The 12,590-nt window shown below is 37.7% G+C and overlaps 1 protein-coding gene across 16 annotated transcripts in view; it reads left to right on the top strand.

The window, feature by feature from the left end:
- Nucleotides 1-12,590, top strand: part of LOC144660677 (uncharacterized) — a 50,345-nt gene that overhangs the window by 29,036 nt on the left and 8,719 nt on the right. For 14 of the 16 annotated variants that reach the window (XM_078521377.1, XM_078521376.1, XM_078521375.1 and 11 more), the window contains 13 exons: nt 1,561-1,677; nt 1,868-1,984; nt 2,598-2,714; nt 3,170-3,283; nt 4,114-4,227; nt 5,138-5,251; nt 7,053-7,169; nt 7,948-8,061; nt 8,625-8,738; nt 9,407-9,523; nt 9,850-9,966; nt 10,464-10,577; nt 11,047-11,163. In XM_078521377.1, coding sequence (XP_078377503.1) covers nt 1,561-1,677; nt 1,868-1,984; nt 2,598-2,714; nt 3,170-3,283; nt 4,114-4,227; nt 5,138-5,251; nt 7,053-7,169; nt 7,948-8,061; nt 8,625-8,738; nt 9,407-9,523; nt 9,850-9,966; nt 10,464-10,577; nt 11,047-11,163 — 1,503 coding nt within the window. The remainder of the gene's footprint in view (nt 1-1,560; nt 1,678-1,867; nt 1,985-2,597; nt 2,715-3,169; nt 3,284-4,113; nt 4,228-5,137; nt 5,252-7,052; nt 7,170-7,947; nt 8,062-8,624; nt 8,739-9,406; nt 9,524-9,849; nt 9,967-10,463; nt 10,578-11,046; nt 11,164-12,590) is intronic. The other 2 variants (XM_078521367.1, XM_078521366.1) reach the window with 1 other exon arrangement.

The raw sequence follows: 12,590 nt of genomic DNA, 5'->3' as shown, positions 1-12,590 counted from the left end.
TTATGCGCGTTTACATACATTTCACATAGCCCTGCTTATGCGCTTTTACATACATTTTACATAGCCCTGCTTATGCGCTTTTACATACATTTTACATAGCCCTGCTTATGCGCTTTTACATACATTTTACATAGCCCTGCTTATGCGCTTTTACATACATTTTACATAGCCCTGCTTATGCGCTTTTACATACATTTTACATAGCCCTGCTTATGCGCTTTTACATACATTTTACAAAGCCCTGCTTATGTGCTTTTACAGACATTATATAAAATTTGAAGCTATTATGCAAACACTCAAATCCTCTGTAAAACGTAGATTTACAGACTTAATAAAGAGATTTTGTCAAGTCTGTAAATTATGGTCAATGCTTCATACTCTGAGCACTAAGAATTCACAGACATTTTATAAATATTTTGTCTTATTACAAAATACAAAAAGTATGCAAAATGTATGTAAAACCATAATTTACAAACATTCTATTATGACGGTGAAAGAAGACCTTAAAATTTCTTTTTATAGAAAGTCTGTAGAATTTAAATTTACAGAAATTTAGCCAAGTCTGTAAAGGGTTCAGTTTTTCCAGTGTGAATCACCGACCCAAATTCTTAGAAAAAGCAATGTACACTCAACTGCGCATGCGTTTAGTGCAAAATGTTAAGTTTCAGATACCACAAGGAAAGCCTATATACCTTTGTGGCCTTCATATGAGAGAAAACTCGTTATTAAGTGCAAGTGTGTCGCGTAGACTAATCTGCGCATGCGTTTAGTGCAAAGTTTTCAGTTCCAGGAAAGCATAGCGCCAGGGCGCGTGACCACGAAGGTCCCGCTTGTAAACAGGTTTTGTAACGTCACGTGTCACGCTCGTACCCAGGGCACGAGTAGTAGTCTTATGCGTTAACTTAGAGCCTAAAACCTCGCTTTCATGTTGCATATATAATGAGGGATGACGTCATCTTAATTAGATGAAGTACTCATCAAATGAGGTTGCCATAGCAACCGAGATGGACCGGAAGTGAAAAAACCGGAAGTAACCTAATTTGCATAAAATGCGAGGAAAGGGTATCGGCAGTAGCCAATCAGATTGCAGGGAGTATTTGAATGGACCAATCAGGGGTCAGGCATGTGGCGCGCCCTGGGTACTAGACGTGTGCGCAGGCCCGAGTGGCCGCGCGTGCCCTGGGTACGAGCGTGACACGTGACGTTACAAAACCTGTTTACAAGCGGGACCTTCGTGGTCACGCGCCCTGGCAACGAACGTGACTTCTATATCTATTGTACACAAAGCGAAATTTATGGATAAATTAGTCAAGGAAAATATGGAAGCCTTCGTTGATTTCACAGCCCTGGGAGCCAAGGTGCCAATTTGAAAGATGGACTTTTGTTTGTGCCAATTAATAACAGTCCAAACAAACATTAAGAAGGGGAATTAAATGTTATAGACGAAAGGGTTAGACTGCCCTACTTCCCAACTGGCAGATCATGCTCATTTTTTTTCGTTTATGTCTGTCTGTCTGTCTGTCTACTTTTTGTAACTTATTTCTATCCCTCCAACGGCAGCTGTAAACGAGTGTGTAGTGACGAAGCCATGCAAAAATGGTGCAACATGTGTTGATTTGAAAGATGGGTACCGCTGTCTGTGTAAACCAGGATATACAGGAAAAGACTGCGATCAAGGTATTGCGATTAAAAACCAAGTCTGAAAAACTATTTTGTATATTTTAAATTAGCACCTGTTATAAGAATGAGAAAATACACAACAAAAGTACCATGACACTTTTGTACTGTTTATTTTTAAAAGGACTTGTTATGGCTCAGTTTATGTCTATGCCTCATAGTTGATAAACATTAACCATTCGTCTTCCAGACGTGAACGAGTGTGTAACGGCCACACCATGTAAGAATGGTGCCACATGTGTAAATAGCATTGGTGGATATCAGTGTCAATGTGCAAAGGGTTTCAAAGGAATACATTGTGATCAAGGTAAGAAACAAACAAACAAAAACTATATGCTATTTTGACTTTTTAACGACTAAAAGAACAAGTCGGCTGTTTCCCGACGAAACACAAGACTGACTATAACAGTAACTTACACAGTAAAGAAGGTATCTTTAACAAGGGCTTCATCGCATTTTAGTATTCTTACACTTTGGGGCCCGAGAAACCTCCCTGTATAATCCAGTATTGTTTTTTTTGTTGCTTAGATATTATTGATTACGGTAGTCAATGCTGTCTCATCTAGACTTCACAGTAATACACTTAGGAAAACTACCGTGGGAACGGAAACGAGGACGATTCCAAATAAAATTTTAATGCGCAGATTTAAAGCACTGCTCGTGAGCGTCAACGTCGACGGATTAATTTCGTTCCTGGAACTTGATCTTGAACAACAGATACACTAAATATGATCGAGAGATTCTCAACTCAAATATAAATTCATTTTTTCAGTAACAGGCATTGTCCTCCTTCGTCCGGCGTGTCGTCATTGCTTAAGCTACTAAATACTTCGTAGACAACGAGAATCCCAAGAATCTCATAAGAGGCATCATTACTTCAACCTCCTTATTTAGCATATCTTACTTCATCATTTTTTCAGATGTAAACGAATGTAAAACAAGTACTCCATGTAAGAATGGTGCCACGTGTATTAACACCATTGGTGGATATCAGTGTCGCTGTTCCAGCGGATACAAAGGCCAACATTGCGAACAAGGTACGTTTATGCTGTTTTATAACTGCTGTAAGTTGTACTTTACGGTTGGACTCAGGGAAGCGGCTTCTAAACTTTAAACCCTATCCAGGCCGGGAGGGCGGAAAGTGTCAAACGCTGCCACCCTTTGCGAATTTATCTAAAATTTTGTCTGAAGAAAATTTGGTACGCTAGGTTGTTGTGTCGGGAACTTGATGTTACCATGACAACGGCATTTTGACAGCCATGTTTCTCAAAATTTGTAGTTCTAATGTTCCTATTAATGAAAATTAACTTTAATACAATCATTTTCACCTTTTCAGGTTTTTATGCACCGTTTTATGCTTTTGAGTACTTTTCAGTAATTGTGGGCGGTTTTCTGATGTTTTGGAAAAAAAAATTGAAATCTAAGATGGCGGATTATGTCAAACAGAATCACTTGCTGTTACAATCTAAAATGTCTGCTTGACTTTTTTTAGACATCAATGAGTGTCCACAAAAGCCTTGTTTGAACGGAGGGACCTGTGTCAATAAGCCAGGCAGTCACGAGTGCAAATGTGTCAGCGGTTACGCCGGTAAACTCTGCGAGAAAGGTATAGTAAGAAAAAACAAACAGGAAATAATCGGTAAAAAGTAAAACGCGATCTCTGGTTAAAAAAATTGTTTAAAGCAAGCTTTCAACTACCAGACTGTAGTCTTTAACGAGTACGAGTAATAAATTAAAGACTACAGACTGGTAGTCGAAATCTTATTTGAAACAAATTTTTAACCAGAGGTCGCTTTTCAACTTTTTACCAAAATTTAATGTCTCCCGGTTTCTCGTCCTTTTCTTAACAAGGAAATAATTGGCTGAATAAAGCCTTTCTTAATGTAATTTTTAATGATTGCGCAAAGCTTTTATTTTGATACAGAGCTTGTTAGAGGCGTTCAGTTAGTTAGGGAACAAGGCGATAAACGGTATGGGAAGGGCGGGGAAAAATATGGTGAAAGTGTGGGGGGAAAAAAGTACCCCCTCCCCCCTTCTCCTCCCTACCCCCCCCCTTTTTTGCCCGCCTTTCTCCCCACTAAATCCCTTACTAACCAAACGCCTGGAAAAGGCTTATTTGAATAATGCCGCTTGGTTTATTTCACGTGTGCCCTTTGTTCGTAACATTTATTTTGCGTTTTTTTGGCCTTATTATTATGTCTTGACTGTAACTGTGCTCTTTAAATGATTTAATGGAGCCGGAACTAATTGCGGAGTTGCACGCAATTTAGGTATCCTACTGACGAACGGAAATCTTTATGGTCTGTTCCCTTGCAATTGTGCCATAGAAACACATCATTTATGTTATTGGTAGCTTTACAAAAATGACTCCATGCCAAATTATAATTATTTGAGTGGTTCTTGCAAGCATTTTTTATCTGCTGTAAATTCCACCAGACGTTGATGAATGCGAGAGCAAACCTTGCAAAAACGGTGCAAAGTGCGTCAATTTGATGGGAAGTTACAGATGCGACTGCAGTCAAGGATATACAGGCAAACACTGCGAACAAGGTAGATGATTGATGCTATAATTGTTCATAAATCAGTGATGTGTGTAAAATTAAGACCGTCGCTAAACTTTTCGCCTAAGATGTAGCAGAAGATCTTTCTCTGGAGGCTAAATTCTTAGACGTGATTTGAAAGAAAGCCATGTTTATTGTATGTGGAATTAAGTTTTGTACTAACTTATTCTTTTGTCTTTTGCAAAACTGCTTCAAAATCATATAAAAAAATGTCTTTGAAACTGCCCGATGTTAAGGACATTTCTTAGCATTTCATTACGCATCTTTATTGCGCATAATGTAATGCGTAATTTAAGCGCAGACTAAGAAGACGGCTGCTTTCTTTTTATGGCTTGGTACAGCAGAAAGGGGTCGGTTTTTTTTTAAATTTTCCTCTTATTTTGAGCCTAGTAATCATCTTTCTCCATTACATAAATTAAAAAATGATTTATTTTGCAGAAAATAGATAGCCATAAAGTCGAGATAACTGCATGCTTGGCTTGACAATACATCTATTGTCGTATTATTTTGACAGGTTGCTACTTTACTATTTTTAAAGTGAACGGTCTGGAAGATGACATTGTAAGAATTTGTAGGGTAAATACGGGGTCCTCCTGCTTCTAAACGAAAATGGGTCTCCTCTTTTTTTTATATCAGAATAGCCAATAGGGTAATTTTCAATCAATATCTATAAGTCAGTTTTATTTTGGTGAAAAGACCTTGATCATGGAATTTTTAGGAACATATCAACTTAAAGTTTAAGTTTTGGGTTAACAATTCCGCGAAATCTTAGAACATGCCCACTCCTTTTTTTGTTGGTGTTATTGTTGCAGCTTGTTCTTTGTCTGATGTTTTGATCCTATGTCTACACTATATAGTATAAGATATAGTATTCCACACCTTCTCAACTTCTGTCGTAGATGTGGACGAGTGCAAGACAAACCCTTGCAAAAACGGTGCGAGCTGTACCAATTTGATAGGAAGTTACAGATGCTACTGTGCTAAAGGATTCACAGGCAAACACTGCGATCAAGGTAACAGCAATAGCTAACTATATTGTTAATGATCATTAAATTTGATACAAGTTTTTTCCTTTATAGTTCCTCAATAGTTTGGTATACACCTAATTACAATAAGGTTGTCATAGAAAAAAGGAAAAAAAAAAGAATAAGTCAAATATGAATCAATTAAGCGCATGCATGAAACTCATTTGTACAAATGGCCTCAAAATGCCTCAAAATACGAATAAATCAATTTGTATAGGTAATCACATGATTTCGAGTGCAATTTGGGATAAATAAGCACGAGTAAATTTTTCAAAGGCTAACGAAATTGCTCGAGCCCGTAGGGCGAGTGCAATTTGTAGTCTTTGAAAAATTTACGAGTGCTTATTTATCCCAAATTACACGAGAAAAATCATGTGATTACTTATTAATAATATTCATGAAAAAAATGCGAGAAAATAACATGCGCAAATCTCGTACAAAAACAATTTATTCAAACTCGGCAAATATCATCACGCATTCATTCAAAACAAGGTCAAAGCCCAAACAACGTACAGGTTCCTCGATGTTTTAAAAGTTTTTTAGTCGAAAAATCTGGCTAAACAGTCAAACGAATTGTCTAAATAAAAGATTCTGGGTTTTATTACCTCTTCCAGATCGAGATTTTCTTCTGCTTATTTTACTTGTCGAGCTTTGCTTGGGTGCTTTCATATCGAAGGCCAGCCAAGTGAAGCTGTTTCGCTTTTCATTTCAACACTTCCTTGGACGAAACAATCGCTCTGTCTCGTACAATAGAAAGCCTATAAGTTCTGTTATCTGAGTACAGTGTCTTTCAAGCGATGTTAGCATAACGTTGAGGCTATCTGGTCCATAATCTTCGAAAATGTGTTTGTTGTTTTTGATTGGCCCCCTGTGGCTGCCTTTGTCTATTAACCAATCAGGATGCCGCGTTTGTTTCTCTTTTTTGCACTGAATTTCGTCATTTCTGCATCGAATTTCCTAAAAACTGCATTTCTCTAAGCCAATCAAATTCGAGAAATTTTTTGATGTATATTATTAATCTTGTTAAAGCACAAAAAAGTAAACTAAAAAGGGTGCAGATAAATTCTCGTGAAATCTCAGTAAATGCTATCAATAATGAAACTACGGTAATTAATTCCTATTTGCCTTTTCCTTTTTTCCTTCTTTCTGTGACATCGTTACTGCAATAAGGTGTACGTGGAAATACTTTTTACATTAATTATTATTTACCCTTGGTTGTATAATACTTTTGTCGGTGTCGTTTTCGTCGTTACAATTGATCAACAAGTCCTAAATTGAAGAATTAACATTAACCCTATTCAGATCGGGCTTTTTTGGACCTTCTCAGACCGGGGGGGGGGCTTCGGCCCCCCTCCTATGTACTTCCAGAATATTTGCAATCACCATGAAACTTATAGGATGTAGTGTCGCTCTTTCGTATCGTCCGTGGGATGGTGACGTCAATCACTGACATACATCTGTGTACGCCGCCATCGTCCGCCACCTTGGATTTAATTTTCCAAATGCCAGCCACCCAAATACTGAAAGTCTCAAAAGTCGGTAAAAAACATTTGACACGCAACATACAAATTTGGACGTGCTGTCAATCCGGCGGTGGTCGTTCCTGACAATTACCCTACAAATTGCAGATAAATTGCAGCGTTTCGTTAAATCTTAAACAAGTATAAAGTTCAAATCGCGGGCCTCAAAAGCCCCCCCCCCCCCCGGTCTGAATAGGGTTAAGGGCACAAATTACTACGGGTCTTGTTATATTCTGTTATTATTATATTCCATCCCTTTTTTCTTTCAGATATCAACGAGTGTCTAACAACCAAGCCTTGTAGAAATGGGGCTACATGTGTTAACAGTGTTGGTGGATATCATTGCCACTGCGCCGCAGGATTCAAGGGACAACACTGCGAACAAGGTTCTGAATGATTCGTCAGTGACGTTAAAAATTATTTTTTCTCTTCTTCATCTGCAAAAAGTTAATCATTGTCATCGTATTAAATATCATCGCATTTTCACCCTTTTTATGCAGAAATTACTCAAAAAACACGATTTTTTAACCGTTAAATTGATTTTTCTCTAAAATTTGCTAGGAATGCACTTTCTCACCCTACAGTAAGTTTTTAATGAAGTTTTCATGGAAAAATGCAATCTCGTCCCCAGAGGCCGCGATCCTTTTGGTCTGCGCCAGGGATCGGAACCTCTGGGCTATTCTGAAAAGCCGCCACAAAGGCGTCTGAATCTGATTGGCTGTTGAAAAACGTGTTCGTTTCACCACAATCTCTGGCGCACTCGCACAATCAAACCGGAACAAGGATTTCCTGGTTCCGGTTTAGATTCGTCCAGAGCCGTTGAGTTTCCCGACCGCTGGTCAAGGGGAACGCAGGCTCTGGAAACGAGATTGGGAAAAATGTACAATATTTTACTTTGGCGCCTGCGCAGAATGCAGTCATGATCAATATTCAAAATAGACAGTCCTGTGGAAAGATCTATCCAACCTCTATAAGTTGCATATCACAAGAATCTGCTGTCGTGTAAATTGGTGACGTCACAAGTGGTTGAATGGCCATTCCTCCAAATCCTGAAAAAAAAAAACAGGCTTAGCATAATAAGGGTTAATATTAAATCCCTGTTTTGATAGCAATATCTAGTTCATCGTTTTACTATTTCTTTTGTTTCTTTCAATTCGTTTTTAGACATTCATGAATGTCAGAACAGTCCATGTCTTAATGGAGGAACCTGTTACAATACACCGGGAAGCTATCACTGCAAGTGTCCCAGCGAATTCCAAGGGAAACACTGCGGAGATGGTACGGATTATTTTGCAATTATTGCAGGATAGTTTTACTATATTCAGTGGTGGTGTGGTAATGGTAATCGACAGCGGTAGTTGTAATGGCAGTTTTAGCGCAGTTACTTTGGCAGTTGTATTGAGCAGTGATATAATGGTATAGGATGACAATCGCGTGACAGTGGTGGTAGTGGAGACGCAATCCTTGCGATGATGAACAACGTGACACTGCTTTCAGTATTGGAAGGGTACAAACTACATAAAGGCCCCTTCTACACTGACCCGGGTAAATTTGAAAACGGAGAAATTTGAAAACGCCGCGTAAAATGTTTTGCGTCCACATTAATCCAGGTAAATTTGAAAACGATACCCACTTTGGAGTACGTTTTTGAAAAGCTCCGTTTTCGGTGACCGATAACGCCGGTTCAGTGTGGACGGTTGGCCTAACCGGAGAAAAAGATGCGTTTTCAAATTTATCCGGGTCAGTGTGGACGGGGCCAAAGAATGGAGGGCTTTCTTTTTGTGTGAGTACAGTACCGACAAGTGTGTCATGTTTCTTTTTTCTCCCTTTCTTTTTACCAGACGTGGATGAATGCAAGCACAGTCCTTGTAAAAACAGTGGAAGCTGCACAAATTTGATGGGAGGTTACCGATGCGACTGCAGTGGAGGATTTACAGGCAAAAACTGTGACCAAGGTCAGACAGCGTTTAGTTCCAGGTTAATTTTAGGAGTTAACTCAGACTGTCCAAACTGAGAAAAACCTTATTGAGGAAAAACTGTCGTTACTTTTCTTACAGGGGTGCTTTAAAGTCATTACATGGAACTGACTAGAACTTACCTGTATTCCTTGTTAATACAAACGCAATACAAATGATGACAAACGATCTCAAATTAAACAATCTGATGAAAGGGAAAAAAACCTTTATTCGAACTTAATAGGAATCATTTGAACAGTGACCTATGGATTCGTACTGGGCATTTAGTGGGAAAACACAAGCTTACATTACATACATACCTAACTGGTTGATATGCTTCAAATACAGCTTTTAAATGTGCTGCGTTTTGACGTGATGTGACGTGTTGTATTAAATCGAGCTCACCGTAAACGCGCATTTGGCTATCAAATTTGTGTTCCATGGAATATGAGCTAATATACCATTAAATTGCCTGTTAACCAATCAAAACGCAGGAAATTTGCAATACACTTTACTTTTGATTAAGATATGATATGATATGAAATGGAGTGATATGATGTGATATGATATATGGTGTGAAATGATATGATAGGATATAAAATGGTACGAAATGATATGACATTCGATAACAGAGACTGTTAAAAGTCATCTGAATCCTCTTTTTACAGACGTAGATGAGTGTGCAACGAGCAAACCATGTAAAAATGGCGCCACATGTGTAAACACTATTGGTTCATATGAGTGTCACTGTTCCAGTGGATTCAAAGGAGCACATTGCGATCAAGGTTGCTTACTTTAGTCAATAGCTACATTCTATTTTCAAAACCATTTCATACAATACATCTAAATAATTCATTTTCACATACGATACTTTCCTGTAGAAATTTGTTTGTTTGTTGCTTTTTTTTACCCTGGAAAGTGTGTTGACCTAAGCCTTGAGTGTCGCAGCCATTATTCATTTTATGTACATCATTACATGTGAATAGATAAACTGTCATTGTTTCTATACTTTCTAATATACGACAACAACAATAACAACCACAACCACTACCACAACAACAACAACAGCAACAAAGACTTATTTGCAAATTTCTATTCTATCTTTTCCTAGACATTAACGAGTGCTCAACGAACAATCCTTGCAAGAATGGTGCTACCTGCACAAACACAATCGGTGGATTCCAGTGTTCCTGTGCAAGTGGATTTAATGGGCAATATTGTGAACACGGTATAGATTTTAAGAACTATCATGTGTAGATACTTATATCTCTCTGTTACATTGCTTTATTCATGGTTTAAAAAAATTCTGCATTTGACAGTGATGTCTATTTAACATAAATATATGAAGTCAGCTATTTCAATAATTATTTAATTTGACATGAAAAAAAAATATAGTTTTGAGATTTTTATTAGTATATATGAGCTACGTGTACTACAGCTACGAATGTTATTGCGGTTGCTAAAAACGGCATAATCTCTACTGTCCGGTATAGGCCAATCCAAAATGCTGTTATTTATAACGATCATAACCCGTGTTCAAAAACTTTGAAATTTACTGAAAAATATTCATAGTGAAAATTGTAAAAAAAAGTGATGAAGATAGAGAAAATCAAAGTTAAAAAAAAATTAATTAGGCATTACACAAAAAATAGACAGCGTGAATCTGAGAAAAAAGCGGAATTTAAAGGCAATGTTGAGATATATCATTTTGCTAAATATCTGTAGATATTAATGAATGCTTGACCGATCCTTGTTTGAACAATGGAACTTGTTACAACAAGCCTGGCAGCTATGAATGCAAATGCACTAGCGGATACAATGGTGACAACTGTGGAAACGGTAAGAAGTTTCAAACGTTGAAGGATACACTCTTCTGTTTTATATAAGAACTATTTTATATAAGAACGTCGCAGCTGAGATTTGCCCTAAAATAAGAACATCCTCCAACTCATCAACTTTTACGCGCTCTTATAAAACAAAGAGTGTATCTTTGCAACCGTCTGTCTGCAGTTATTTTTGACAGGCTTTAATTCTCTGCAGATCGGGGTATAATATTTGGCTATATTTGATTAATATTTGTATATTTTCGTTCTTTGGCTATAGCAGTTATTTATTTATTATATCCTACTTCGAATTACTTATTCTCACAGTGTTTAATCGTGAATTGCGTTAATAACTAAGAGGACGTCCTACTTAGCTTTTGCTTTTGTTCAAGTCAAATTGTGTCCGTTATTAGGCGGCGTTCCACTGTATGTTGATAAGTGACATGTATTGCTATTTACATTCATCTTTGTACGTTCTTCTAAAGACGTCGACGAGTGCTCAACAAACGATCCTTGTAAAAATGGTGCTACCTGCACAAACACAATCGGTGGATTCCAGTGCTCCTGTGCAAGTGGATTTGATGGGAAATATTGTGATCAAGGTATTTATGAACTGATGTATAAATAACATGAACGTATCTTCCGCTTATCTTTGTTGGTTCAACAGTCTAACATCTTTTCTCTATCTATACGAGTGACCCATTAATAAATACACCAGTTAGGGTAACCTTTAACTAAACAAAAAATGATATTTGTTCTCTTTTGGAACACTATATTTATAGGAAATCAATTATACACAGCTCTTATAAATTCAGCTTGAGGTCCGTACTGTGCTAAGCTATTCTCATAGATTAATGGAGTCAAGATCTTACCTTACAGCTCGGACGAAAAAAAAAATCTCAATAAGATAATTATAACTTTCGCTTTATACCAGAGGAAGAGAAACATTTTAAGTTAAGCACATGGAAAGTGAGCCTTCCCGCAAAAAAGGCCAGTAAAATTGACCAATCACTTACCGTATTTTCTCAATTAAACGTCGCGGCGTTTGTTAAATTTTTAACGTTTTTGATGAGGCGTTTATTCAAGGGCGGCGTTTATTGAGGGCGGCGTTTATTTCAAAATCACATTTCTTAGTTCACTGACAACAATTACGGTAAAACATTTTAAATATTACGTAAAACAAAAACATGTTTAAAGTTCCAATGGGGCCAAGTCTCGTTTTTTTGCTTAGATTGTGCAAGGATGGTGTAGATTACCGCGTTGTACCGTACTTGTTTTTTGGATGTTTTATTCCTTATTATCCTCGAATAAACGCCGCATTTTTCTAATTGAGTGCGGCGTTTATTTGAGGGCTTCGTTTCATTAAGTAAATGAGGTATGTACAGTGCGTGTACTATCTGAGAAATATAATAATAGGTATTATAAAATGGTCGAGGAATTGCGCGCGCTGTGATTGGTCAATTCGAACTCGTTATAGTCCTTTATAAAATGGTCGAGTAATTGCGCGCGCTGTGATTGGTCAATGGGAACTCATAATAGTCCCATAAAGCACGCTGCATACGTCACGCGCGTGCTTTATGGGGTTATAATGCACGCTGCTTACGTCACGAGTTTTAGCGCGCGCAATTTCCTTCTTATTTACATTTTCATAAAATCCTGAAATAAAATAACTTTCTCCTCGTGCATTATTGAGTTATATAATGCACTTGGGAATTTTTAAGAACATTCTCTCGAGAAGTGTTACTCGAGAAGCACTCGGCTGCGCCTCGTGCTTCTCTATGCACTTCTCTCGTGTTCTTAAAAATTCCCGCGTGCTTATATAACTCAACAGTAATGCACTCGGGCGCGTTTTTTATTTCTTTAATAAAGCACGCTGCATACGTCACGCGCGTGGTTTATCGAGTTTTAGAATATAGCCGCTGTATACGCGCGATGGAATTCTAGCTGGCATTATTTTTAATAGAACATAGCTGAAAACTATAGAAGCCTGGTACCCCGGATGTGCGAATTGTTTGTCGAGTTTCGCTGA

The sequence above is a fragment of the Oculina patagonica genome, chromosome 7 (genome assembly GCF_052425735.1).
Source record: "Oculina patagonica isolate OP01 chromosome 7, crgOcupat, whole genome shotgun sequence".
NCBI classification, from domain to species: Eukaryota; Metazoa; Cnidaria; class Anthozoa; order Scleractinia; family Oculinidae; genus Oculina; species Oculina patagonica.
Note: the sequence above shows the minus strand (reverse complement) of the source record. Positions and strands in the feature narration are given on the sequence as shown.